The sequence below is a fragment of the Carettochelys insculpta genome, chromosome 7 (assembly GCF_033958435.1).
Source record: "Carettochelys insculpta isolate YL-2023 chromosome 7, ASM3395843v1, whole genome shotgun sequence".
Taxonomy (NCBI): Eukaryota; Metazoa; Chordata; order Testudines; family Carettochelyidae; genus Carettochelys; species Carettochelys insculpta.
In genome coordinates, this window is record NC_134143.1 from 73,800,282 (window position 1) to 73,825,961 (window position 25,680).

The 25,680-nt window shown below is 56.1% G+C and overlaps 1 protein-coding gene across 1 annotated transcript in view; it reads right to left on the minus strand.

Annotated features, from left to right (window-relative positions):
- Positions 1-1,727: 1,727 nt before the first annotated feature.
- The window catches only part of FBXW4 (F-box and WD repeat domain containing 4), a 91,840-nt gene continuing 67,887 nt past the window's right edge, over positions 1,728-25,680 (minus strand). The window contains exons 6-9 of the mRNA XM_074999301.1: positions 23,062-23,127; positions 3,007-3,147; positions 2,693-2,834; positions 1,728-2,079 (exon numbers count right to left, since the gene is read on the minus strand). Of these exons, the coding sequence (XP_074855402.1) occupies positions 1,963-2,079; positions 2,693-2,834; positions 3,007-3,147; positions 23,062-23,127 (466 nt within the window). The 3' untranslated portion in view covers positions 1,728-1,962. The remainder of the gene's footprint in view (positions 2,080-2,692; positions 2,835-3,006; positions 3,148-23,061; positions 23,128-25,680) is intronic.

Consider the following 25,680-nt stretch of genomic DNA (forward strand, 5'->3'; position numbering starts at 1 on the left):
GCGGTAAAGCCTGGAGCTGGGGGTAAGTTAATGTTCTCCCTGGTAGAAATCAGCACGTGCGCTGTGCGTAAAAGCGGGGCGATGGCAGCCCAGTTTGCCGTCACGTATTAAGGATGGTCTCGTCTTCACCTGCAGTGCGGCTCTGGAAGGACTGATCTGTAACTGAATTCGAAACAACGGCTCTTGGTGCGATTTCGGTTGCAAAGCCCTGGCCCGGCCCCAGCTGTGGGGGTCAGGATGAGATCAGTGTTCCTTGCGAGCCGAGTGCTTGGGTGACTGCCCGGGCAAGGTGCTGGTGTTGCCCCGCCGATTGCCCCAGCGCTCACAGCCGGCAGCGTGTTCCTACTGGCGCTGCACATCGGCACATGCCTTGGTGCACAGAACACCTCTTCCACCCCTGGACGGAGCACGTCGGAGGGGGCACCGGATTAGCCTTGTGCCAACAAGACCAGGCTCACAGGGGCTTCCCGCTGGGTGTCTGAGACTCACCATCACTCCAGGAAAAACAGGGTGCCCTGCGGCATCATAAAGACTAACAAGCTTGTCTGGGCATAAGGTTGTGTGGGCTGGAGCTCACGCCACCATGGAACCAGGCTTCAGCCCAGGGATGCTGATGCCCAAATAATTCTGTTAGTCTTTAAGGTGCCACAGGACTCCCCGGTATTTTTGCCAAAACAGACTGGCACAGCTCCCTCGGAAATTTGTCATCATTCCAGGGAATTTCTGGCTGTCGCCCGTTGACCTGTCCAGTGGTTATTCCCTCTTGCTGTGCTCTTAGGAAAATGGCCTGAGGCTTTCACCTTTCCAACAAGAGCCACTGCACGAAGTGCCTTGTTCATCAAGGTGCAGTTTGGCCAGCACCACAGGGCCAATAAACCCCTTCCAACAGCACCAGGGATGGTTGCTCATAGGCTGTTTCTCAACCCCCAGGAAGAACTTCTCTCCCCACCTGACCTCTGATGCCCCCCAGATGGTGGCAGGCTCACCAGACACCCCCACTAGTTCCTTCCTCTAGCTTCAGGGTCCTGCCTCCAGCCAGCTCGTTCCTGCACTGCTCAGGGAAGATCCGGAGTGCTTGGCCCTACAGCAGAGCAGGGAGCTGGAGCAGATGCCCTCTTGAGGTCCCTTCCAGCCCAACACTTCTGGGAAAATCACCTCTCCTCCCCGAGTCCCAAGGTCCAACCCTGCAGAGTCCACATCTGCAAGACCGACAGCTGCCAACTCATCCACACAGCACCATGCCCACTCCCACATTAGTGACAGGCCCTTCCCCTTAGGTACCACCCTCTGGGTCCCCTCACAGGCATGTCTCATGGCTATATGGAGAAGGGAGGCCATTACTAGAACCCCTCCTGCCTGGTTTCCTTGGCCACCTCCCTTCCACACACACTGGCCACGCCAAGGGCTGTTAGCAGGTGGGAACAGATGAATACAGCCCGAGGTCCGTAGAGCTCCCTACGTCCAACGTCAATTTCAGAAGCCACCCAAGGCCACCACGCCATCCACCTCAGAGCAGCAACGCCAATTCTGCACCTGTGGGGCCCCTTCACAAGGAGGGAGACCAGGCTTGGTACAGCAGTTTGTGGGTGAGCAGCCGCAGTCACAGGCTGGGTGTGAACAGCACTGCATAGCTTACCGGAAGGTCTGCGTGCCACACCCAATGCAGTACCATCACACACGCATCCCCAGAAAGTCACCAAAGCCACCTGAATTAAACGAAGGTGGAGTAAAGGACATCTTGCCTTTATTTACACTACAAGGCAGGGGAGCTGGAGACAATCTGGCTCTTCCAGAACTCAGGGGCGATGCTATCCGGCAGCTGAAGAATCCCTTGAGACGTCTCCGTGGCTGTCTGCCTCTCTCCCGCCCTGCGATCCCTGAGCTGAGCTTCAGATCTGCCAAACTGGGGGCGGCCAGAGGCAGCTGTGCGGGTGGGAAGGACCTTCCCCCGTGGCTGGGGCCTCAGGGGGCAGTGAAGTCCAGGGCATGCAAGGCGGACGCCAGGGCGGCGTACAGGTGGGTGGTGCTGAAGCGGAGGCAGTACACAGGGCTGCTGGTGGGCGAGGACAGTGAGAAGCTCTGAAAAGGATGAGACTAGAGTAACTTCTCTGCCCAGCAGCAGGGCAGCTGGTTTCATGGCAGGTCCCCAGCAGCCAGGCAGACCAAGGCCAAGGCCAAGGCTGCAGCCCCAGCTCCTGGAACAGGCACAAGGGAGGCAGGACTCGGCATAGGCAAGTGTTCCCAGGGGTTCCTCGCAAGGCAACGCATGTGTGGGGCTGTCACACGGACCCCTCTCAGCAGCTCCATACCCCTCTGCTCAGCCAGGTCATGGCAACCCAGGCTTCCAGCTGCCACCACCCAGACTCCAGCCCTGGGGCGAAAGGGGGCTTGGGCTCTGGGGCCACGCAGTGCCAGCTACACGGGCCGTTTCTGTACTTCGGAAAGCGGCGCTGAGAGCCACAGTTCATCCCACGCAGGCTGCAAACAGCCAGCGGATGGGAACCATTTCTGGCTCCCACCAACCCTCCGAGTCCAAGCTTTGTACTTGGCTGAGGGGTCAGAGCGCTGCTCTCCAGACAGACCAGCCACCAGCCTGCCCCGCACAGGCAGGGGGGCAGAGGCCCAGCGAGCACAGAGGGCAGGATCCTCGGCCCACTGGCCAGGGCCCATTTCCCTTCCCATCATGTCTCACCTGCAAGCACCTGCTCTGCCGCTTGTCCCAGAGCCGCACCACGCCGTAGTAGGCGGAGCCGCTTGCAATCATGTGGTTCCCGTCGCTCCTCAGGCAGTACAGGGCGCTGTCGTGGGGCTCCTCCCACTCCATGACACACTTCCTGTGGGGGAAGCAAAGCAGAGGGAGCTCGATGGCGGGGCTGGGCAGAGGAGGTCAGGGGAGCCCAGGCTGGGGCTGGAATCCCATTCGCCCAGCTGCAGAGAGCAGCCTGTCGGCGCACGGCCATACCCGAGGGCAGCACTCGGCCTGGCTGCCGGCCACGGGCACGTTACCTCGTGCTCATGCGCAGGTCCCAGGACCGGATGTAGGTGTCGTAGCCACAGGACAGGAGGGTGGACGGCGTTTCATAGAAGACATCCAGGACGCCGGCTCCCCGGTGGAAATCGGTCCCTAAGCAGGTCGCCAGCTGCCCACTGGAAGAGAGGATGGGGAGAACTCACTCATGTGCCTCCCCCCAGTGCAGGGCTGCTACTGCCAGGAGAACAGCAAGAACCCCTGACGTCCCAGTTCCCTGATCTCACACCCAGTCGCCCTCGTCAGCGCGGGCAGGGCAGAGGGGACCCAGCCGGGCTGCCCCAGCTCCAGGGCCTAGCATCTAACAGCAAGCAGAAGCCCTCAAAGCCGCAGCAGCCGGGAGAGGAGCAGCGGCTGCAGGGCAGTGCCAGTGTCTGAGCACTTGGTCTGCACGGGCCCTGGGGGAGAAAAACCACCTCAGTACCCCAGGCCTTGGGGAACGGGAAAGCCGAGGGAGGCTGTGCAGCCAGGGTCTCACCTGTCCCTACAGCATGGAACGGTCTAGCCTTGTGATGGGGTCTCCATCCCCCTCGGCTGAGAAACCGCCCTGGCGGCGGCAAGTCCCTCCTATGACAGAGCTCCAACGTTCTGCCTTCACTCCACCCTGCCAGCCCCAGCACCCCATCGCCTCCCTGCCACCCGGTGTGGGCCTCGCACTTTGTCAAGCCCAGCAACCTGCTGCCCAGCACTTGGACGAGCTGCAGACTTCACAGTCAGTCTCGCCAGCCCCCAGACGCCCTGGGGCTCCTCTCTGCACCCCTCCACTCTCCCAGCACCCCCTGCACCACGGCACTCAGCACTCAGCACAAGCGTTCCTCCAAGGTGGGGGTGCCCCAGAGCCGCCCCATGGGAATGGCTACCTCCCTGCTCGGAGATGCAACGCCCCTCTCCGGGCTGTCGGTCCTGCTGGCCTGGAGCAAAACAGGAACCCTCCAATCCCCTCCCAGCCTCAGATCACGCTCAAGGCCTGACAAATCAGCCCTGTTGTGCCCTGTCTCTGACACTGACCTCCCACCCAGAGCTGTGCAGCTACACTGGCTCTGCAGAGCAGGCCACAGCAGGCGGGGAGCGCGCTGAACTGCCCTGAGCAGGCCGCTGCCTGAGGAGGCTGGGGGGCCCACAAGCGACCAGCGCCAGGAAGCACGGCAGCTCCCAACGCATCCCAGGCGAGGGCGAGCGCATCTCCAGCCAGCCAGCGGCAGCTTCTCAGCACCGCTGGGGAGACCACGGCCAGCTGCTCGCCAACCCTCCTTTTCTTCTTTCCAGTGGCCTAATCACAACTGGACACAATGAACCTTAGAGCACCTGCCTTTCAAGCCCCGCTCACGGCCGCCGTCTGGAATAGCCGCCCTTCCTAGCACAATGGAGGGCTCTTGAAAGCAGAGGGAATGAGCCCGTCGGTGGGGTCACTGGCAGCCCCCCTAGTTATTTTGTTACTTTCTGCTCCTTGATCCAGCGTCATGCAGCTCTGAGGCATCCCAGCCAGATGCCTTAATTCCGCCTGTAATCTGGGCTAAAGCCTCGTCGCGGGATAAAGACCACACAAAAGGAGAAATGGAGTCCTGGGAGATGTTAAAACAAGCAAACACCTTTGTGTCAGGGGAGCGAACCAGTTGCTAAAGCAGCTTAGCGGCTGGAGCAGGGGTGCCCCCCAGATCAGAAAGCGAGCCCTGCCCCGATCTTTGCAGCCAGCACGCTTCTATGATCACAGCGCTGGCTGCATGCTGGGGCCGGCCCGTTTCCCCAGTCGCTCTCCAAAGAGCAGATTATGTAGAATAACAATTTCTTTGTGGCTGTGTAATTCCCTCCGTGACCGTGACTGTGGGCAGCTACACTGGCCCTTAATGCCAGGCCCCTAGCAACCATTTAAAGAGGCCAGCCAGCCCTAGCGATGGCCCCCCCAGGCACCCCTCTCCAACAAGCTTTAACATCAAGTGCATGAATTAATCCCCCCGGACAGGAATCCAGGGGTGCCGGGTTATTGGACTTTGTTTCTCCAGGCGAGGGATCTGGGGAACCCAGCCCGCAGTCCTCACAAGCTCTCGCGATGCATTAACCCTTTGCGAGAAGGGCTTTGGTTGGCCCTTCCGCAGCCCTGCACCTGTAGGGCTTGCAGGCTGTGGAGGAGAGGCTGGAGCTGACACACCACAGAGCTTGGGCACTGCTCCCTCCTGAGGGCAGCAGCCTTTCCAGCCACGGCACCGACAGACCCGCCCACCCAGACCTCCAGACATGCGCTCCAAGGATACAGGGAAAAGAGGGAGGCTGGTTGACCCGATCCTTAAAGGATTCAGAGGGAGATCTGGGCACCAGTCCAGACTTTGCCACAGATTTCTGAAAGCCCTTGGTGAAATCCTGTCATCTGTACCTCAGTATCCCCATCTGTAAAATGGGAGTGATGCTTCCCTGCCTTCCAAGAATGCGGCAACTTGGGCTAAGCTATTTCTGGAGGTTCGGAGGGGGTGGAGATGATGGAGGCCAGAAGAGAGAGACAATCCTGGGCCTGGCTCTCCAGTGGATGCACCGGAGGCCTGTGGTGACAAACATGGACACAAAAGCGACTGTGTTAATGTGGGGATGCCGGGGGGCATCTCTGCTCCTATGAGTGACCCCGTGCTCCAGCCCAGCCACTGCCCTGAGGTCGCAGGTCTTCATTGCTTCCAGACAAAGCCCCCTTCCTCAGCACACAGGGAAGACACCCCCAGCTGCACAGCCCCATCTCCCAATAACCAGACCTCCCAGCCTGCCCATGCTGGAGAGCAGCCCCCGCGGAAGACACTGGAGGGAGGGAAGGAAGGAAGGAACGCAACACTGCAGAGCTTCCAAGCACCCACAGCTGGAAGCCCAGAGGTTCTGATGGCTCAGGAATGCCCCTTTGGGAGACAGGCACAGTTGGGCGTTCTGATCACAGCTAGCTCCGCCTCCCCGGCCACGCGGAGCGGGTACAGCCCAGCCAAAGTGAGCAGCGTCCTCGTCTGCACCGCACGTCGTCAGCCAGGCAGCTCGCCCCGGCCCGCAGCCAGAGCCCCTGGGCCCGGGGAGGCCTCGCAGGCTGTGCTGCCAGGCTGATTTGATGTCTAACCACAGCATCTCGAGTTACGATTCTTGGTCCTGATGTTACGCTTCCACCACACACGGCCCAGCAATTAACTTTGTCACTGAGAGAGGAAAGTACCCAGCACCTGTAAATGCTCCCGCCCAGGGCTGACTCCTGCAGGGCAGAGCTCTCTGCCCTCCCTACCAGGCACCTGGAGACGTGCGTGGTGGCACTCGCCATGTGCCTCTCCCGCTCCCAGGAGGATGGCTGCTCTGCGGGTGCAGGGGACCGGGCTGGGATGGAGGCGTGCAGCCCAGGTAGGGAGGGCACAGTTTGCAATGCAGGGGGAAGGGGGCTGCAAGCCAGAACTGCAGGCAGGTGGTGACCCCTCCCAGGGGGCAGATGGAGACAGAGCCCCGGGCCGTTGTGATCGCCCCGTGTGCCTGGCTCAGCCCAGGGAAGCTGTGTGGCCACGTCCCGGGATGGGAACATGAGCCAGACAGGCAGCGAGTGCCCCTTGGTTGGCAGTAACGGAGCCAGCAGCCCCCAGGGACCAGCCCAAGTCTGATCACCGCGGTGGGGGAGCAGTGAGGGAGAGGGCCGTCCTCAGCCCTGCACCTGCTAGGGACTCCCCAGCGCCTGCCCTCGGGATCCTGCTGTCGTGCCTGGCGGCCTGCCCCTCCGTCAGCACCTCGCGTCTCCGCCAGCCCCTGCCGGGGAAGGGGAGGTGTTGGCAGACAGAGGCCACTCCGGCTCCTCCACTCGGACTTGAACCTGAGCGCTCCCAGCCCAGAGGTGCGAAGGCGACCTGTCACTTCAGGGCTCAGCGGCACCTCCAGAGCTGGGGGGAAGGGGGGATCCAGCACCGGGCGCCCAGGGCTCCTGGGCAGAGGGCTCGGGGCTGCTGGGGCAAGGGGAGCACCCAGAGCGCTCGGCCAGGGCCGCTGTCTCCAGGCAGCAGCCCCTACCCCTGAGTGCGCCGAGCGACCGGAGCGATCCCTGGCAGCCCCTGGGCGCGGCAGTGCTCCCGTGCGCTGAGCACATGGCCGGCCTGTTTCTACAGCGGGGCACATGACGTATCTCCTCCACGGCGGGAAAACTGACGCGGGAGCCCTGGTCCGCTGCCCCAGAACAAGCTGGTGGGGTGACTCCCAGAGTCTCCGCCCACGCCTGGACTGACCGACCCTCGGGGGTCCCCGGAGTGCCGACGGCCTGCCTCCGAGCACGGCTCGAACCGCCTTCGGACGGGAGCACGGACCGGGTGGCGCTCCAGCTGAGCTCTACACCTCGGGATGGGCTCTGCCAGCCTCTCCATCGCCTGCTCGCTGTCCGTCCAGCTCCCCTTCCTCCAGCCAGTCCATCACTGGCGCTCACCCGCCTGGGGGGCCCTGGAGAAGCCTCACTCCCCCCCACCACCACGCACAGCTCCTCTGTCTTTGCATGAGGAGGCTGGAACTGGCTGGGAGGGGAGAATCCGTCTTCTAAACCGCCTCACTGCCCAGTGCCCTCCCCGAGCCATTCGCGGAGACTTCACCCCATCAGACCGGTTCCCCCCCAGCCAAGCGAGAGTTGTCCAAGTCTCCTCCCCACTGACCAGCTCCCTCCTCCATGTGATAAACAGGCACTTGCAGCTGGCTTGTGCACAGGGCTCGGGGGCGTCTGCCATTACCCCGCCGGCCCGGCCTGGCCTGCGCATGCTGGGAGCCCATTTGCTCTCCCATTTTCCCCACTGCTGGTTGGGTTTCCCCCGCTGATGAGCCTGCGATGGGCGGGCGACGGGCGTGCTCTGGGGGCGCGTGTCGGGGCTCCTCCACAGAGTGTCATTCACGTCATTTGTTTGTGGAAATGGAAGAGACGAGAGGCTGGGGGAGGGGTCACGAAGGAGCTGCACTGACAGGAGAAGCATCCAGCAGAGCTGAGGGGCCGAAGACCTGCTCCCCCTGGGGTGTACTCCGAGGGGAGTCACCAGCAGGGCTGTTGCACTGCCAGGGCGCATCCAGAGCCCCGGGTACCCAGGCGTACCCAGGGAGCCCACCCTCCACAGCACAAGCCTTGGACACCGTCCCTGCAGCAAGGGCTGGGTCTCAGCCAGGCAGCTCCCAGCCCCTGCTGCTGGGGAACGGCGTCCCACCCAGCCGGACCTCTCCCGGCTGCACCGTGGGGACTGCCCTGCCTCGGCAAAGGGATCCGCTGCTTCAGGCTGGTCCCCAGTGAGTGGCCTTCGCTGCCCTGGGCGGGGAGTGAGCGGAAGGGGCAAGGCGACTCTCAGCCCTGGTCCCGCTCTCGGCATCACGCCACAGCATTAGAGACCAGCCAGGCTGCTCTCCTGCCCCAGGACAGCTTCGCGAGGGAAGCTGCCTCCAGGGGTATTTCTGCATTGCCACATCACGCCAGCACCCAAACGCAGAGCCAGAAGTCGCCCACCCTTGTTCTTCCCAGCCCAGTGGGGAATCCCTCCGGTAGTTACAGCTGTGGGGGCAGACAGGAAAGGAACCTCAGTGCATGCAAGTCACTGCGCTCAGCCAGGCGGGTCCCACCTAGCTGAAGATCCTGTCTCCAACAGCCACTGCCAGGTGCCCCAGAGGGAACAGGCAGAACAGAGCACTCACCCAGTCCCAGCTCGGGCAGGCCGAGGTTCGGAGACACCCAGCGCATGGGGCTGTCCCCCTGGTTATCTCAGTGAAGGGACACTGATGGGCCTGTCCTCCAGGCCCTGATCTCGTCTTAACCTAGTTCTACTTCTGGCCCCTCAGCAGCATCTGGAAGCAGCTCCACAGGCCGCCTGGGCGCTGGCGAAGAAGTGCTCCCGCAAGCCTTGCTGCCTGTTCGCGTGGTTCGCCGTGGCCCTGGCATCACGGGAATGCAAAGGGACAGTGACGAGTCTGGCTGCCTTTAGTTCTGAGGGTCAATGAGCAAGAGGGGCCAGGCCCCACGGTCCTGGCAAGGAGGAACTGCCACAGAGTTTCCCACTAGGAAGTGCAATTTCAGTTCAGAGACAAACTCCAGACCTGGAGCCAAACCGGTTTACAGAACCAGTACATTGCCTAGCGGCCGGTGCAGCAGATGGCAAAGGACACAGTTCTCCCCCTGAGGCCAGGATATAGCACACCCTGTGTCCCACTCCCCACCCCGTGTTCAGCGCAGGGAGGGGGCTTCAGAACGCACCTGGCCTGGGGCGAGTCAGTAAGACAGGCAGGGTTTCTGCGTACGAGAACATGCATGAGTGCACACCTGATTGCACCAGGCAACTGCGAGAAAGGAAAGGTAATGCCGAATCTGATCCCAGCCTCCAGTCCAACAACCCTCTCATTCATCTAGCAGACCTGTCTGTCGCCCGGCCGCACTCAAGCTGTAAAAGGTTCAGCTGCCCCTAATTTGTAATCCCCCTGATTTAGCTCTTGCAAAACCGGCTCCTGCTCTCGCCCGGAGTGCCAAACACCCAGGCTGGCTGTGCTGATAATTTAGCCACGTTTCTGAAGGGTCTGAAAAACCCACACCGAGAAGTAGGGATCCACCAATCTAGCCCCCAACGTAGACAGCGGTAAGTCAACGGAAGAATTCTTCCCTCGACCTAGTGCCTGTCGGGGGCTGAATTACCTACACTTCCATCGCTTTGGGGAATGTCTGTGCAGAAGCAGCTCCGGTGACTTTCCCATCCCATCCTCCTCTTCCCTAACACTCAGCGACAGAGCAGAAACCATTCTAGTTGACCGAGGCGGCTGATCACGTGGCAGAGGAAAAAACCAGCAGCAAGTTCACGCTGCGCCCACTGTTTGCCAACAGCTCGCCTGCCAACGTGTTTGAGCAGCAGGAGTAAGTTCAAGAAAATGAACTCAGCTAGCGAGAAATACACAAACAAGATGCACAGCTGAACAGGCTGCTGCAAGAGCTCTCTCCGGCCGCTGGAGCCACGCCACAAGACGCCTGCTCAGAGAATCCCAAGGACACACCTCGGTTTAAAAACCGTAAGGAAAGCGACCATTTCGGTTACGAAGCCAAGTGTTCCGCAGTGAGGAAATGGCAGAATTAGGGTCACCCAGGGGGGCTTAACTCCACCCCTTGTGCATCACACCACCTTCGGGGCTCCTGCTTTCTTCAGGGCACTGCAGCTGCAGCCAGGGTTTCTCTCCCCTGGCAGTTCAGGGACTGATCTCACTCTGTACATCACCCAAAGCCAGTGCTACACAAGGAAACGTTTCCTTTGTCCTAGGCCCCCGCAGCACCCCAGCACGCCCCGAACAATACCACACTTATCCTCACAGCTCTCCTTCATATGCCCGTCCCCTCCCACAGCCAGAGTGCCCAGCGGAGAAATTCACCCGTTCCTGCCAACAGCCGCCTCTGGTCTTCATGGTAAAACACACACACACACACACACACACACACACTCTCTCTCTCTCTCTCTCTCATAGGGTTTGAGACCTGCTAGTGCACCTACTCCATCTTGCTGCAAGAGCTGGGGGGGGACCCGGCTCATGGAAACCAGACACTGAACTGGTCAGTCAATAGGCCCAGCAGCAGCGAACGCAGCAAGCGGCCAGTGCAGCTCCTTAGTTCTGGTGAAGACCCGACCTGCGCGGCTGCTCCTGCTCCTCCACTTTCACCTGCCCTTGTTTTTCAGCTACAGAACTGAGCATTCACACACCATGCGACATAAGGGCCAAGAGGCAGACGAGAGCTGGAATCCCCTTTCCCATCTCTCCTCAGCCCTGAGCCCCAGGCCAGCCCTTCCTTCATATGCCCGTAGGCCCAGAGGGCAACACGTGGGACAAGAAGCCTATGGAAGTGTCTCACTTGTCCATGGGCCACAGCAGGGAGAAGCCTCCCAAGGTTAGAGACTAACAAAGGAGGAGAACGCTCTGAGTTTGCAGAGGCTGTTCTGATCCCCATGGCCCTGTCTGCACTGTTCCCAGTGCCAGCTGGATGCAGGCAAGCTTTCAGAGATGGGGGCTGCAGGGGGTGGTGCTACCACCAGGGAGGGGATGGGGAAAGAGTTTTGCCCTCTTTTCTTCTGCTTTCTCTGAACTGGCCCACACACACTTTAAATGGTCCAATAAAAAGATACAATTTCTTTACCTTTCCTGCTCTGGGACCCTGTGAGTTTTTGTTGTCTGGGTTCCCGTAAGGTTAAGTTCAGAGGATAAACTGACATGCTGGGCTATGGGAAAAGCCAGTTCCTTCAAATAAAGCCAGGCCGGTGCAAAGGGGACCCTGCTGGGGCTTTTATTTGGGAAAACAAACAGAAGTGGCACCAAGCCCTTCTGCTTTACGGACCAATGTAACTAAAAAACCAACGTTCTCCCTGGCGGGGGGAGAGACAGAGCCATGACAATAGCCTGAAACCTTGGGGGAAAAAGGACAAAAAAAGCTGTCTGTCCCCTTGTCTGTCTTGTCCCTGGCTCCTTTTCTTAGCACACGTGTGTTCTTGGAAAAACGATTAGATTGCAATTTGTATAACACGGTGACCCCCAAATTCAGACATTTAACCCCTTGGCTCTGCAAAGAATGTCAAGAATGTCTCTGTCTTTCTTTCCAAGGGGAGGAGCGGGGGGAGATCTCTCAAACTGATTTCGGGGGGAGGGTTGCGGGGGGAGGAAAAGAGAGGCAGGGAATTCTCAGTCTCTCTGGCCACTTGCACCACTTGTGTGGGAATAAGTGCGCAGGGCTTCTTTCTGGACAGAGCTCTGGAGGTCTTCTTTAGTGGGCAGACAAAAAATGGAGACTCCCAAGCAAAACAAAGCCATCTGTTTAAATGAGTTTGGGTTAACCTGAGGGGGTGCCTCATTCACTCTTGCCACTCTTCTTCCCCGCTGCTGTTGATTCTCTCAACCCAGGGAAACACAGCCTGCTTGGGCTCCTGGGGATGAAACTAATCAATGCACAACCCCTCCCAAAACACACACACACACACACTCTCTCTCTCTCTCTCTCTCTCTCTCATTTTCACTTGTTTCAGGTGCTGTCAAGTTGTCCTCACAACATTTGAATGGGAATGAAAGGGACAGTTTGTGCACACACACAAATCCAAGGGCAGAAGCTGGCCCCACATTTGTTTGGAATAAGAAGTGGCTGAAGCTGCATTGAGAACCTAGTGACTTACCTGACTTAAACCCTTGTACTATGGGCTAAAACACTTGAAATTGTGCCAGTGGGGAAGAGGCCTGGAGAGCCACAGGATGACACCAGCAAGGGAGGAGCCTGTGAGCCTGCAGTGAAGGCCCATAAACGTGATGTTAAAGTCATGGTCCAAAGAGAACAGAGCCCAGAAACAGTTGTGGAGATTTTATAGGGTCCACAGGAAAACGTCTCACTTGTTAAAACGAGACTCATACCAGCAGCTACAGCAATGAAGATATCACAGGAGGGGCTACAAAAGCTGCCGTGCAAGAGACACGGGGTCTGATCGCCAGCCCATCACACCCAGCATCCTGCCTCTGGCAGCGACCAATGCATGGATACCTCTGAGGAAGGTGAGAAAACTCAGGTAATGCCCTTGGGTCACCTGGGGAACTGGAGAGGTTCCTTCCTTCCTGAAATTCCTCCCTGATCTCTCAGGCAATCAGTTTGTGCCCGAAGGCAGAAGATCCATTTATTTTTCTCCTGGCTCCTCCAAGTCAGAAATGCAACTGGTGGTTCTAAAAGTGTCTGTGTTCTTTCCATCGAGAACGAAAACCAGGGTCTAACACAGCCAGATGGAGGGGTCAAAGCACCACAGTGTGTCCTTCCCACTGGGGATATCTGTACTGCAGCAATGTTGGAAGAGAAACTCACCGCACTGTACAAGGTGCAAAGCACTTGCCTCCAGGCGCATTCAGTCTGAACAGACACGGGCAGGCCCACCAACGGGGCAAAGGGGGACCACAAAGGAGGCAGCGGACCTGCCACGTTCCAGGCGATGCTGAGGAGGACCTGGTGTGGCTCAGCACAGCCCAGGAGCACAGAGCCACCCCACTCTTTTGGCCCACAGGATAAGGGAGCAGGGAGGGAGGGATGTGACCTACACAAGGTCACAGAGCAGGTCGGGGGAGAGTTGTGAATGGAACCACGCTGCCTCCCACCCAACAGCCCTTTTCATGTAGAGTCCTGGGAACAACGCGGGACTTCAGTTCCTGCGTAGTCCCAAGGAGGACATGCAAACCAGCATTAGAAGCTGGAGCTCTGTCGACGGAACCGGCTACATGGAGAAACACAGACATGCTCCACACCAGCACGGCAGAAGCCCAGGCAAGAACTAACCAGCAGAACCAAGGACCTGTGGGAGGCAGAGTGAATTACAGGTCTGCTGCCATTCCTGAGTCCCTGCCGTCAGAGCCCTAGAAGACCGCATGCATGCCAGGATGTCCACCATGCCATTGCTTCCTCCTGGCAACAGAGATCCGATTTTGGATCTCTCATGGGAGCCAGTGTATGACTTACTCCGGAGAGTGTGTCTACCACTGACCTCCCTCCTGCTTTGGGATGCCCCACATCAACAATACTTCTTTGGTTCGCTCCCCTGCCCTAAAACACCGGCAGAGCCATGAGGGCTCCTTCCCCCCACCGGGGTCAACACTCCAAGCTGCAAGCGTTTGCTTTCCGCAGGACTTTGGTGGGATTTAACAGAAAAGACAGACCCGAACTCCCCTGGCGTACCCAACCTCACGCTCTACATTAAAGCTCTCTAAGAAATATTACAAATATGGCTTCTAACAAGGGTTTGCGCCTGCAAGTCCTTATTCTGCCAAGTACCCCTTCACTCCCGACTAGCCCCAGTGAATTAGTGGGACTCTACCGGGTACAGGAAACTCTTTCATAGCTGACATTCTATCATCCAGGACTCTCAAATAACCGGCGTTGTAACCCCAAGTAAGTTTTAGTTAAGTTTTCTGTGAGTACAGTACAGTGAAAGTCAATACAAACAAATACAGCAAATACAGTATAAGTTTACAGTGCACAATGCTACGGCTGTTGGTAAATACAGGACTCTGCAGACTTTTTTTGTTTCTTAATATCTGCTCATGTTTTGCTTTAGTGTTCTGCATCTAGGACGCCTCTCTAGTATCCAGAGTATTTGAATATCCGACAACCTCCTGGTCCAGGGGCTTGCGGATCTGAAAGCATTTACTGGACCATCTCACAGGACTAGGCAGCAGGCGTGGAAAGAGTGGATTTAATGTGGGAGCCATCAGTAATGGTCAATTTCTCTTGCTACTCCTGAAGTGACTAAAGCCTTGTCCCCTCCCCCAAGCAGAATGCCCAGCAGAGGACGATACAAACGGAAATTCACCCCGTTCCTGCCAACAGCTGCCTCTGGTCTTCATTGTAAAAGCCAGTCCCCCACCACCGGCCCCAGATTCATAGGGTTTGAGACCTGCTAGTGCACCAACCCCCTCTCACTGCAAGAGCCGGAGGGGACCTGGCTCATGGAAACCAGACGCTGAACTGGTCAGTCAACAGGCCCAGCAGCAGCGAATGCAACAAGTGGCCAGTGCAGCTCCTTAGTTCTGGCGAAGACACGACCTGGGCGGCTGCTCCTGCTTTCCTTTCTGAGCACCTTGGCCTGATCCCAGGGGCTCCCGGGGTGTCTTACGGACCCTGCCTAACCTGCAGGAACCTTCTCCGCCCTATGACAGTGTGTGTGCTGCACACACCTGGAACTCCATCCCCAGCAGGTTTGTGACGCCCTGCACCTTTCACCTGGCTTCCCGCTGACTTCAAAGGGGCCCTGCCTGGAACACCTGAAAAGGAAGCAGGGCTGGGTCAAGAAAAGCCATGGCACATCTTCCCTGAGTGCTCCCGCTTTCAGCCCTTTGAAAAGGCGGCAGAGATAAACAGAGAACAAAAAGGCTGCAGCCTTCATCCACACCACCCCTACTATTTAAGGGGGAAGGGACCTATCCAAAAACCCCACGTGCGCTCAGACACAATGGCTCAAAAGGCCGGGCAGCACACCAGCCCACTTTGTACCGCTAACAAGGGAAACCTAATTACAGGAAGAGGGCAAAGAGGGACTTAAAAGGGATACAAAATTTCAACATCTGTTGCCATAAAGGGATAAGAAGTGGGGAAAGGCAACGTGTCAGTTTGGTGTCAGAGACGGTGTAAAGCCGATTTCAAAGCTTTCAGGAGACAGAGGACCTGAAAGAGAAATTAGAGGGTTCTTGAAAAGGGAAGGAGAGCTGCCACAAACACGCTCAAAGGAAAGCTTCGGGATATTTAAAAGGAGGAGAGAACAAGGGCTGTTTGACCTCTGCCCACACGATGAGAGAAATTCGAATGTAAGGCAGTTAGCTTGACTGTACCAAGTGCCTGTCTTCACTGTAAATCCATTAGCTCGATTTAGGGAGTGCTACTATCGATAGTATAACATCGCCGGAACTGGGCAGGCGCAGCGTCAAGTTCAAGTTTAACAGTTGGAACAAAGGCCAGTGCGGAAGCGCTGTCTTTGACTCGAATTCATTAGCCTCCAGAGTCCGACTGGCGCTGCTGCACCCGGCTCCCGGCTGCCTGCCTCTCAGAAATGGGAAAACTGACCAGTGCAGCAGCCCTGGTCAGCTTCCCAGTGCCTGCAAGTGTCTGGGAGCCGGGAAATTGACAGAGCTGCTGTATCCAGCTCCCAGATCCCGGACATTTACAGGAGCCGGGAAACTGACCAGTGCAGCACCTGGCTCCCTGCTGCTCCTGACTCCTGGCTCCCCTCAGCCAGGCACAGCAGTGCTGGTCAGTTTCCCGGCTCCCTCAAGCTGCGGGGAGCCGGGAACCAGACAGCAGGGTGAGCGCTGCCAGCGGTGGGGGTGCAGCAGGACCCAGGGAAGGGTGCACAATGTGGGGCTGAGAGAACTGTGGGATAGGTTCCCACAATGCACTGCTGCAACAGTCGATGTTTGGCTGCTGTGGTGTGGCAGCACTAACTCAACTTTGTGGGACGTGGGGATACTCAAAATCGAACTGATAAACCCCAGTGTTATGAAATCGAATTTCCCACTTCGGTGTGGGAAAAATGAATGACAATGGACAGCGTCTCCTTGAACTGTGCACGTACCACAATCTGTGCATCACAAACACATTCTTCCAAACGAAGCCACAGCACAGAGTGTCGTGGAGACACCCGCGCTCGAAGCACTGGCACCAGCTAGATGTGGTCATCACTAGGCGTAATAACCTCAAAAACGTCCTTCTGACACGCAGCTATCATAGTGCTGACTGTGATACAGATCACTCGCTAGTTTGCTCCAAGCTCAAGCTGAGGCCCAAGAAGCTGTACCGCTCTAAACCTGCTGGAAGGCCCCGCATTGACGCCAGAAAGACGGCAAACTCGGAGAAAGCTGAAAAGTTCAGAGAGACCCTCCAGGAAAATCTGCGCAGCGGCCCTAGGGGCGCCGATGTGACATCCAAATGGCAACATCTGAGGGATACAGTTTACAACACGGCCTTGTCGGTGTTTGGAAGAAGAGCTAGAAACACGAATGACTGGTTTGAAGCTAACTCCGATGAGATGATTCCAGTCTTTGAAAAGAAGCGCGCTGCACTCCTGGAGTACAAACGCTCACTGAGCCAGAGTACCCAGCAAGCGCTTAGAGCGGCCAGAAGAACAGTACAGCAGACAGCCAGGCGCTGTGCCAACCACCACTGGCACCAGTTATGCAGCAGCATCCAGACCTGTGCTGACTTTGGTAATCTCAGAGGAGTGTACGAGGGTATGAAGAAGGCATTAGGACCCACCCAGAACAAGATGGCACCTCTGAAATCCAAATCTGGTGAAGTCATCGCTGACAAAGCCAAACAGATGGAGCGCTGGGTTGAGCACTACTCCGAGCTGTACTCACGCGAGAACGTTGTGGTTGACGCAGCCCTCGATGCCGTCGAGCTCCTGTCACTCATGGACGAGCTGGACCAGGAACCAACTGTGGATGAACTGAAGAGAGCCATCGACAGCATTGCAGCAGGAAAGGCCCCTGGTCAGGATGGTAAACCACCAGAGGTAATCAAGTGTGCCGCAGACACACTCCTGGAACCCCTACATGAGCTGCTGTGCCTGTGCTGGAAAGAGGGTGAGGTTCCACAGGATATGCGCGACGCTAACATTGTAACGTTGTATAAGAACAAAGGAGACAGAAGCGACTGCAACAACTACCGTGGAATCTCCCTCCTAAGCGTCACTGGTAAACTGTTCGCTCGCGTCATCCTTGGCAGACTCCAGAAGATTGCTGAGAGGGTGTACCCCGAATCGCAGTGCGGATTCCACACAGAGAGGTGTACCGTTGACATGGTCTTCTCTCTAAGGCAGCTGCAGGAGAAGTGCAGGGAGCAGAGAAAGCCACTCTACATAGCCTTCACTGACCTGACCAAGGCCTTCAAGTTGGTCAGCAGGGATGATCTGTTCAAACTGCTCCACAAGATAGGCTGTCCTCCACGGTTACTCAAGATGATCCAGTCGTTCCACGAAAACATGAGAGGAACCATCCAATATGACGGCGCTTTATCGGATGCTTTCAGAATCAGGAGCGGCGTCAAACAAGGATGCGTGCTTGCTCCGACATTGTTCGGGATCTTCTTCGCACTCCTCCTGAAGCATGCCTTTGGATCTTCAACAGAGGGCATCTTGCTGCACACAAGATCTGATGGGAAACTGTTTAATCTTGCAAGGCTGAAAGCTAAGTCTAAGGTGCGGGAAGTCCTCATCAGAGACATGCTGTTCTCAGACGATGCTGCTGTAGTGTCTCACACAGAAGACCAGCTTCAAAAACTGCTGGATCAGTTCTCCAAAGCGTGCAAGGACTTTGGGCTCTCCATCAGCCTAAAGAAGACAAACGTACTGGGTCAGGATGTTGCTGAATCCCCATCAATCAGCATTGACAACTATACATTAGAGGTCATCCATGAGTTCGTTCACCTTGGGTCCACCATCACTGACACTCTGTCGTTGGACACTGAGCTAAATAGGAGGATCGGAAAAGCGGCCACAACTCTGTCCAGACTCAGCGAGAGAATGTGGAACAACAACAAGCTGTACACTCACACCAAAATGCAAGTCTACAGAGCCTGCATCCTCAGCACCCTCCTTTATGGCAGCGAGACTTGGACCCTGTATGCCCGCCAGGAAAAGAGGCTGAACGTCTTCCACTTGCGCTGCCTCAGGCGCATCCTTGGAATATCATGGAAGGACAGAGTGACCAACACTGCCGTCCTCGAGCAAGCTGGAATCCCAACCATGCACACCCTCCTCAGGCAGCGTCGGCTCCGCTGGCTTGGCCACGTCCACAGGATGAATGATGGAAGGATTCCTAAAGACATCCTGTATGGTGAGCTAGCCTCTGGCAAAAGACCTCCCGGACGCCCCCAGTTGCACTACAAAGATGTCTGCAAGAGAGATCTCAGAGAGGTAGACATCGAGCTGGACAACAGGGAAGAACTAGCAGACGACCGCAGCAGATGGAGGCAGGGGTTACACAAGGGCCTTCAGAAGGGAGAGATGAGGCTCAGACAGCTAGCAGAGGAGAAGCGAGCGCACAGAAAGCACAATAAGGACTTGCCAGACACCCACCACATCTGCAAGAGATGCAGCAAGGACTGTCACTCTCGTGTGCGTCTTCATAGTCACAGTAGACACTGTAAATGAAACCCTCAATTGAAACGATAAAGGGCACGATCCATAGTCTATGCAGACTGAAGGATGCCTACTATGAAATTGAATTTATCTGGTAGCGTAGCCGTAGCCCCAGCAAACATGCCTTCTGCAGCCTCAGGCCCATGTGCCTGGGGGCAGCTGAACACTGCAGGTTTACAGAAGGACCATGAAGTGCTTTGCATACTCCAAGTGTCCAGGACACACGGGCAGCCACTGAGTCAGAGCACGGTCCCTCCAGAACCAGCTGCTCCCCAAGCCAGTGAAGAGACCCTGAAACAGACAGATCTGCTACAACCTGCCCCTGGCGTGGCTATGCCAGGAGTCAGACAGGGTTTCTACTCTGAGAAGATGTAGGAGAGGCCATGACTCACAATCACAGAGGCAGTAGGTGTGACTGGGCCACGTCGAAGACCCGAGGCACCTCACCTGCTGGGCAGTGATACTGAACATAGTGCAGTTCCAGACAGACAAGCAAGCCAAGGAGTTCAGAATCTACACACAGTGTGCTGGGAGGCGTGAGGCAGGTTCCATCCCATAGCATCTTACCCCTTCCAATGGGCTGGAGACAGTCCTTACTGAGCCATGCTAGCACTTTGAAAACAAATGTTCGGGAAGGGCTTTGCTCAGAGCAGACACGGGCAGCCGGCGTGCTGGGACAGAGAGGCAGGGCCAGGCATGAGGGAACAGGCCAGACAGGTCAGACCCCACAACGGGTAGGGGCTTGCTAACAAGAAGTCAGAGGGAATCAGCAGGACAGCTAGGCATAAGAGTCAAGCCAACCTGTATGCCAGCCATAGCCTGCCTCCCAAGGGAGAACTTCAGAATGCCCCATCCCAGCAATGAAGGACTGCAGCACCCAGTCCTAAGGAAGGCAGGGTTGTTCCCTACAGCAGCTTCTTCTTCTACATTTTCAACCACCCCACAAGCAGCACCACAACAGCACTTCTGTAGCAGCTCCAGTGCGCATGTCTCAGACCTGGCAGAGTGGGCGCACCAGGATTTCCACCCAAGATCATCATGGGTAATTCCCATCACCCTCGTCCACTAAGAGGAGCCTGCAGGGCACTAGAAGCCTCCCAGACAGCTTTGGGGCCAAAGCGGTAATAGCCTCAAGTTGAAGGAAGGGGGGAACTTCCAGCTGTGACAGCACAGAGCATTAAGATGCTGCAGTGCTGTATCTTTGTTCTGGAAGACAGTCTAGAACAGCCTCCAAATCCTCGCTGGGCAGCAACGTTTGGGCAGGACTGGGTCATTCCACAGCCTCTGACTCAGCTCTGCAAAGGGCCTGGGCTGCTGGTCAGATGCTGCCAGCTGGACGTGTTCAGAACTAAAGAGGATTAGTGGACAATAGGGGGAGGGGCTTTTCATCCCAAACTCCACCAATCTTTGCTCAGCTACAAAAGAGTCCCAGGTGAAGAGACTCCCCCAGCAACACAAGAAACCCCAGAGAACAGAAAAGAGCCTAATGCTATCATGCCAAAGAACCATGGCATTATTGAAAGATCAAACTCCTTCATGCCGGTCCATTACTTCAATCCTATTTCTCTGCATGGCTTTATTACCCCTTTGGGCTCCCCGGGGCAGGCCCTGATCCTGGAGCCTGTCCCTTCCCTCCTGGCAGAGGCTTCTGTTCAAGAGGAACCAAGCACTGGAGACCACACCACCAGCCACGGTCTCAGAGCTGGTGCATGTACCTTCGGTACCTCACATGTAAGCACCAGTCCGGAACGCAACAGCTCACAATCCAGGTGACCGGGATACGTGCCAGGGCAAATGCTGGAACGGACCAATTATGACTGGACCTTGGGTTTCTGTACAGATACCATACAACCGACAACTTAAAGCACAGCTCAAAGCACAGCACAGCTGCGTAGGCAGCCAACTGTGACAGTGTGTGTAAACAGAAGAGCAAGAATCGCCTCTCCCTGCTCAACCGTAACCCTGTAGCTCTGCCAGCGCCCTTCAGTCCTGATCCCCAGGGCCTCCCCCACCCCAGCTATTCCAGGCCTCAGTGTTGCACACTCACCACATACAGCTGAGCTGTGCCACTGCAACCCTGCCGTATGCGCGCTGCTCCCTCCTCGGTATCCAGAAGCCCCTAGGCTGTCAACCTCAAACTTCCCTTCTGGTGAGGGAAGCTGCAGGACTGGAACCCAGCACACCCAGAGTCCTCAGACCACTGCTCTAGCAGCCTGCTTACAGGCCAACGGCCTCACGCAGAGCCCAAGAGCATCAGCCTCTGCCACTTATGGAGGCTTAAGGAAAAGACCCACTCGTTTGATCACATCAAATAACGAAGTCACCGTCCAGCCTATACCATGGTGGACAGCAAGCAGGAACTAGACTGTCATGTTTCCGAGCTCACCCAGCTCTGGGCCAGCTGACACTGGGATACAGTGCTCAGCCTCTGGCATCTCAGCCGCAGAGAATACCGGCAACCTGCAAGGCATTCAGATCAATCTAACTGAAACAAGAGCTTGAAAGGGCAATTTAGCAGGAGAGGCCGAATAAAATGCTCTGCCTGAGCCAAGAGGAGACGCGGCAGGGTACCCGCAAGGCCCTTCCGGGGACAGTGCAGACTTCAGTGAGGAGGAACAACTTATCAGGGCACAAAGCAAAGCTGGGATCAGAACATCAGACCAGCCTGACTGGGTCAGACCACAGGTCCATGTAGCCCAGTGACCGGTCTGGTGATAGTGGCCAATGCCAGCTGCCCCAGAGGGAAGGAACAGATGAACATCAAACGATCCACCTCATTGCTCATGATCCAAAGGAAGAGGTTACTGTACAGCCAGGAACAGTGTCCCTCCAGTGTGAGCTACTGGGCTGAGAGAGAGAATGCCAGAGGAAAGGGGAGAAGTCCCAATTCTTGGGCTGTGCAAACGGGACCAGACAAAGAGCTGGAGAACAGGGAGCAGGGACCATTCAGCATGCCTGGCTGCTGGCCATTCCCACCTCTTGTCAGCTCTGGGCTATTCCACACATGGGAACTGTCAAACTGGATCACACCCAGGGCCATCTTGGTCAGCATCCTGTCTCTGACAGTGACCAGATGTTCTTGAAGAAGGCACGAGAACCCTACAGGAGCAGATGTAGACTAATCTGCCCTCATGTCTCATCCTGCTTCTAATAATATCTAGAAGTTGACTAACAGTCTTAAAATAGGCTTTCATACTGCTTCCTCAGTGCAAGATAATTAACTAAAACTGGATAGTCTTGAAATCCATATAAATGTCCAACTCCTTCCTGGATCTTGCTACTTCCTTCGTATTAATTACTTCCTCTGGCAATGAGTTCCACAGGCTACCTGCATGCCTACAAAGCGTTTCCTCTAACTCGTTTTGAATGTCCCACCTTTTTAACTTCATTCACTATCCCCGTTGTTCTCAGAGAAGTTAACTAAACTATGTCAAATTGTTCTCCTTTATCTGCTCAAGCAAAATACAGCAGAGAGTCTGTTCTTTGTACTCAAACAAAAGCAGGTAGGCAATCTCTCTCACTGGAACGTTAGCGTGACACCTTCTCAGTCCCAAGTTGCATACAAACACCTGACCAAGCATAGTACCAGTATTTCACAGTGTCTCTGCTGTACGGTGTTCTGTGGAACCAACTCCAAGGGCAGCGTCTACTCTCTCTACAATACCGTGGCCTTTTTTGTTATCGTCAAAAGCTGGAAAAATGTACAGGAGTTATATGACAGCAAAGGGCTTCTGACATGTTCAGTTCACTAAGCAACGGCCCCTGAGAACCCAACTAGGAAAGCCTCTTTACTGGACAAGGTGCAGTAGGCATAAGATTTGAAGTTCACAGTCTCGTGGGGGACAACAGTGGAAGACACCTTTTCGAAAACCCAACACATTTCCACCTAACCTGAATTATCCACGGTTTTCTAGTGCTTTGTACAGTCGGTTTTAGCATCCCAAGACTGAAATCCCAGAATGCGGAATCATTTCAGCTGGGAAGCTTTTCACATGTCCATCTTAAGTCTGTGTCGCTCCCCTACTCCCAATCTCTGCCCTCAAATCCCTTCCCTTCCTTCCTTCCAACCAACCCCATGACCACCCTGCTCCCTGTCGTGGCCTTTGCTCCACATACCTCCTCTGGCTACACGTGGGGTGTGGGATCCTTGTTTCAAGTTGAGTTGCCGCACATCTACACTGAAGCTTTCACGCTCATCCCCACCCCTTATTCTGAGGAACTGCAAGTCACCGGACATGAGATCTCACCTCTGCATCATCTTTTCCCCCTGGCTAACAAACAATGAAGCCAGCAAACTGCAGGCGCCAATCAGGTCACAGGCAGACTCAGATGTACATTTCTCCTCTACCCCATCCCTGGCCCCTGCACCCAAAATGAAACACGCACGCTAAGGTCAGGAGACACGCTTACCTTTCTAAGTCCCAGATTCTCAAAGGGGATGTGTGCCCACAGCAAGCTGTCCCCGTCACGAAGGAACTGCCAAAAAAAACAGAACAGTATCAGCCACCTCCCTGTGGAGCGTGAAGAAGAGAAGTGCTGCATGGAAAATGCTTCTGTGTCCAACAAAAAACAGCAGAGACACCAAGAACATTGTTATTCTACTTGCGTTATCACAGTGCTTCAGAGCCTCAGCCTGTGGGCAACGGATACGCATGAACACAGCAGCTTACCGTCCAAGCACAAGACAGGAAGGAACAGATGGGCACAGAGTACAAGGAACCAATGAGAAAATACCAGCAGCATGACGAGTAGTGGTCTGAGCACACCAGCAGCCTAACCATGGTCACTGTTTTAGAGCATGGCTTCCCAAACTGGTGGGGGAATGGGGGTGAAGAAATTCTGGGGCGGAGGGGGTGCGAGTTGACCTAGACCCCCCCCCAATCATTCCCCCACCTGAAGAAAAATCTGGCCTTTGCTTGTGGCTCTCAGCCCGGGCCATTTTACGTGGGTGACCCAGTGCAGCCACTATAAAAAGCACGCAGCCGTCAAAGACCCACGTGGAGCTGGCTGCCTTCTGCAAATGAGTAAGTGTGGGTTGGGGGAGGAGGATGGGTTAGATGGGGGTATGGGGGTGCCTGGCTTTGTGGGAGGGCTGGGGTGGCACTTGGGTTGGTGGCTCGCAGGGCTCAGATGACCGGCCAGCTTGCGAGACGCAGGGGACTTAGTCGGCTGGCCCCAGCAGAGCAGGGCCTGGGCGGCTGGCCCCAGCAGCACGAGGCTTGGGATTGCAGGTGGGTTGCTGGTGGGGCTCAAGGGAGTGGCTCGGGTGGCTGGCCTGTGGCTGGCTGGTAGGTCAGAGGCTGGTCCCAGCATCCCCAGGCTTGGGCAGCTCGTGGGCAAGTGGACGGCTGGCCCTGGCAGCATGGGGCTCAGGAGGGCAGCTCTGGCAGCGCAGGTCTCAGGCGGGTGGGCGGCTGGCACGGACAGCTTTGGAGGCTGGCACAGGGCTCAGGTAGCTGGCCGGCTGGGGATTCACCAGGCAACCACTAGGGGCCAAGAAAAATTATGTGTGTTTATTTTTAATTTTAAATAGCATTTTTATATCAAGCTTTTGTGTTTATTTCAAATTACAAATTGATTTTTTTGTTAAGGGGAGTTGGCTGATGGTGAACAAGAGTGAGGGGCACGAGGGTTTCTCAGAAATCAAGAGAGGGGCATGGTACTGCAAAGTTTGGGCACCACTGTTTTAGAGGCACTGTGGCTAAGGAGAGCCTGGAGGAAGGATCTCAGGGAGGAGAGCAGCTGCTTCTCAGGAGGTTCACTCCAACTCCCTGCTAGCTGGCCAAGGGAACACCACTGCAGGGGAACCCAGGGCTGGAACGGGTCGGGATCTGGGAATGTTGGCAGAGCTGCACGGGGACCCAGGGCTGGTAGCGCTGGGATGCTGGAAGTTATAACATACATGGGAAAGCGCCTCTCCAACACTCACACTAGTACAACACTAAATATTCCTCCTCTATACTCCACCTAATGGCATATAAACCCCACATCAACACCACGGTTACTTTCCGCATGGCCATGCATGGAATTAGCCAGCAAGAAGAACATGCAGCTTGTTCGCAGCAGCTGCAGACCAGAAGCTCACGAGAAACGCCCACCCCTTCAACTAACTGGCCTTGACTGAGGAATGATTTGGTTTCATTCACACTCTCTCATAGCGTGGGTTCCGAAATCAACAGGATCCTGATACGGAGACACTGATTTACTTCTGGGCTCCAGCAGTCGCTCTGCAGTCCCTGGTCCTGAACTGGTTCAATAAGGCAGGAACCAATCCTGGACCTCCAATTGCAGAAACCCAGTCTCCTGTGGCAGCCCTTTTGTGCCAGCCTCCGCGCTGAGCCAACAAATCATTGCTTCCCAACAAGGCATGCTACATGTTCGCTCCCAGGACATCTTATTTTCTACAAAACCCCAAGGTGATACCCCCAAAACTACGGGCCTGGCTCAAGTGCGAGAAACAGTCACCGCTCCAAATCCAGACTGGTGTCGAGCTCAGCCTTAACTGTCTCGGCCGTGGCACAGGATGCATGGCAGTAGAAGGGGCAAAGTGGAATAAGGATCCCCATGTTTGCGACCAGCCACACCGTTCAAATAGAATAATTTTTATAAGACATCGCTCGGGTTTGTCAACGTTTCCATCGGGGAGGGTCTCAGAGCACCGATTACTTTCTCTACTGCCACCTGTGAGGTAGGCCACCGTTGCGATCCCCGCGTTAGAGAAAGGAAAATGAAGCACAGGGAGAGGGAAATGACTCGCCAGAGTCAACCAGCAGCTCCGTGGCAGAGCTGGATGGGAATCCAGGGTTCTCGGTCTCCTCACCCACCTTCAGCTGGGACAGCAGCCTTCCCCTGGCCGTGAAGCCCAGCAGGCCAGGAAGGGTGGGATCCTGCACCAGGCACTCTCCTGCACTTCCAGTAGGAGGAGGAGACGCTCTTTGAACTAACTGGGGGCGGCCACGGGTCACTTAACGTTGTAAACATCAGTGCAACGTTTGCTTTTCAGCCGCGGCCCGACATCACACGCCAACA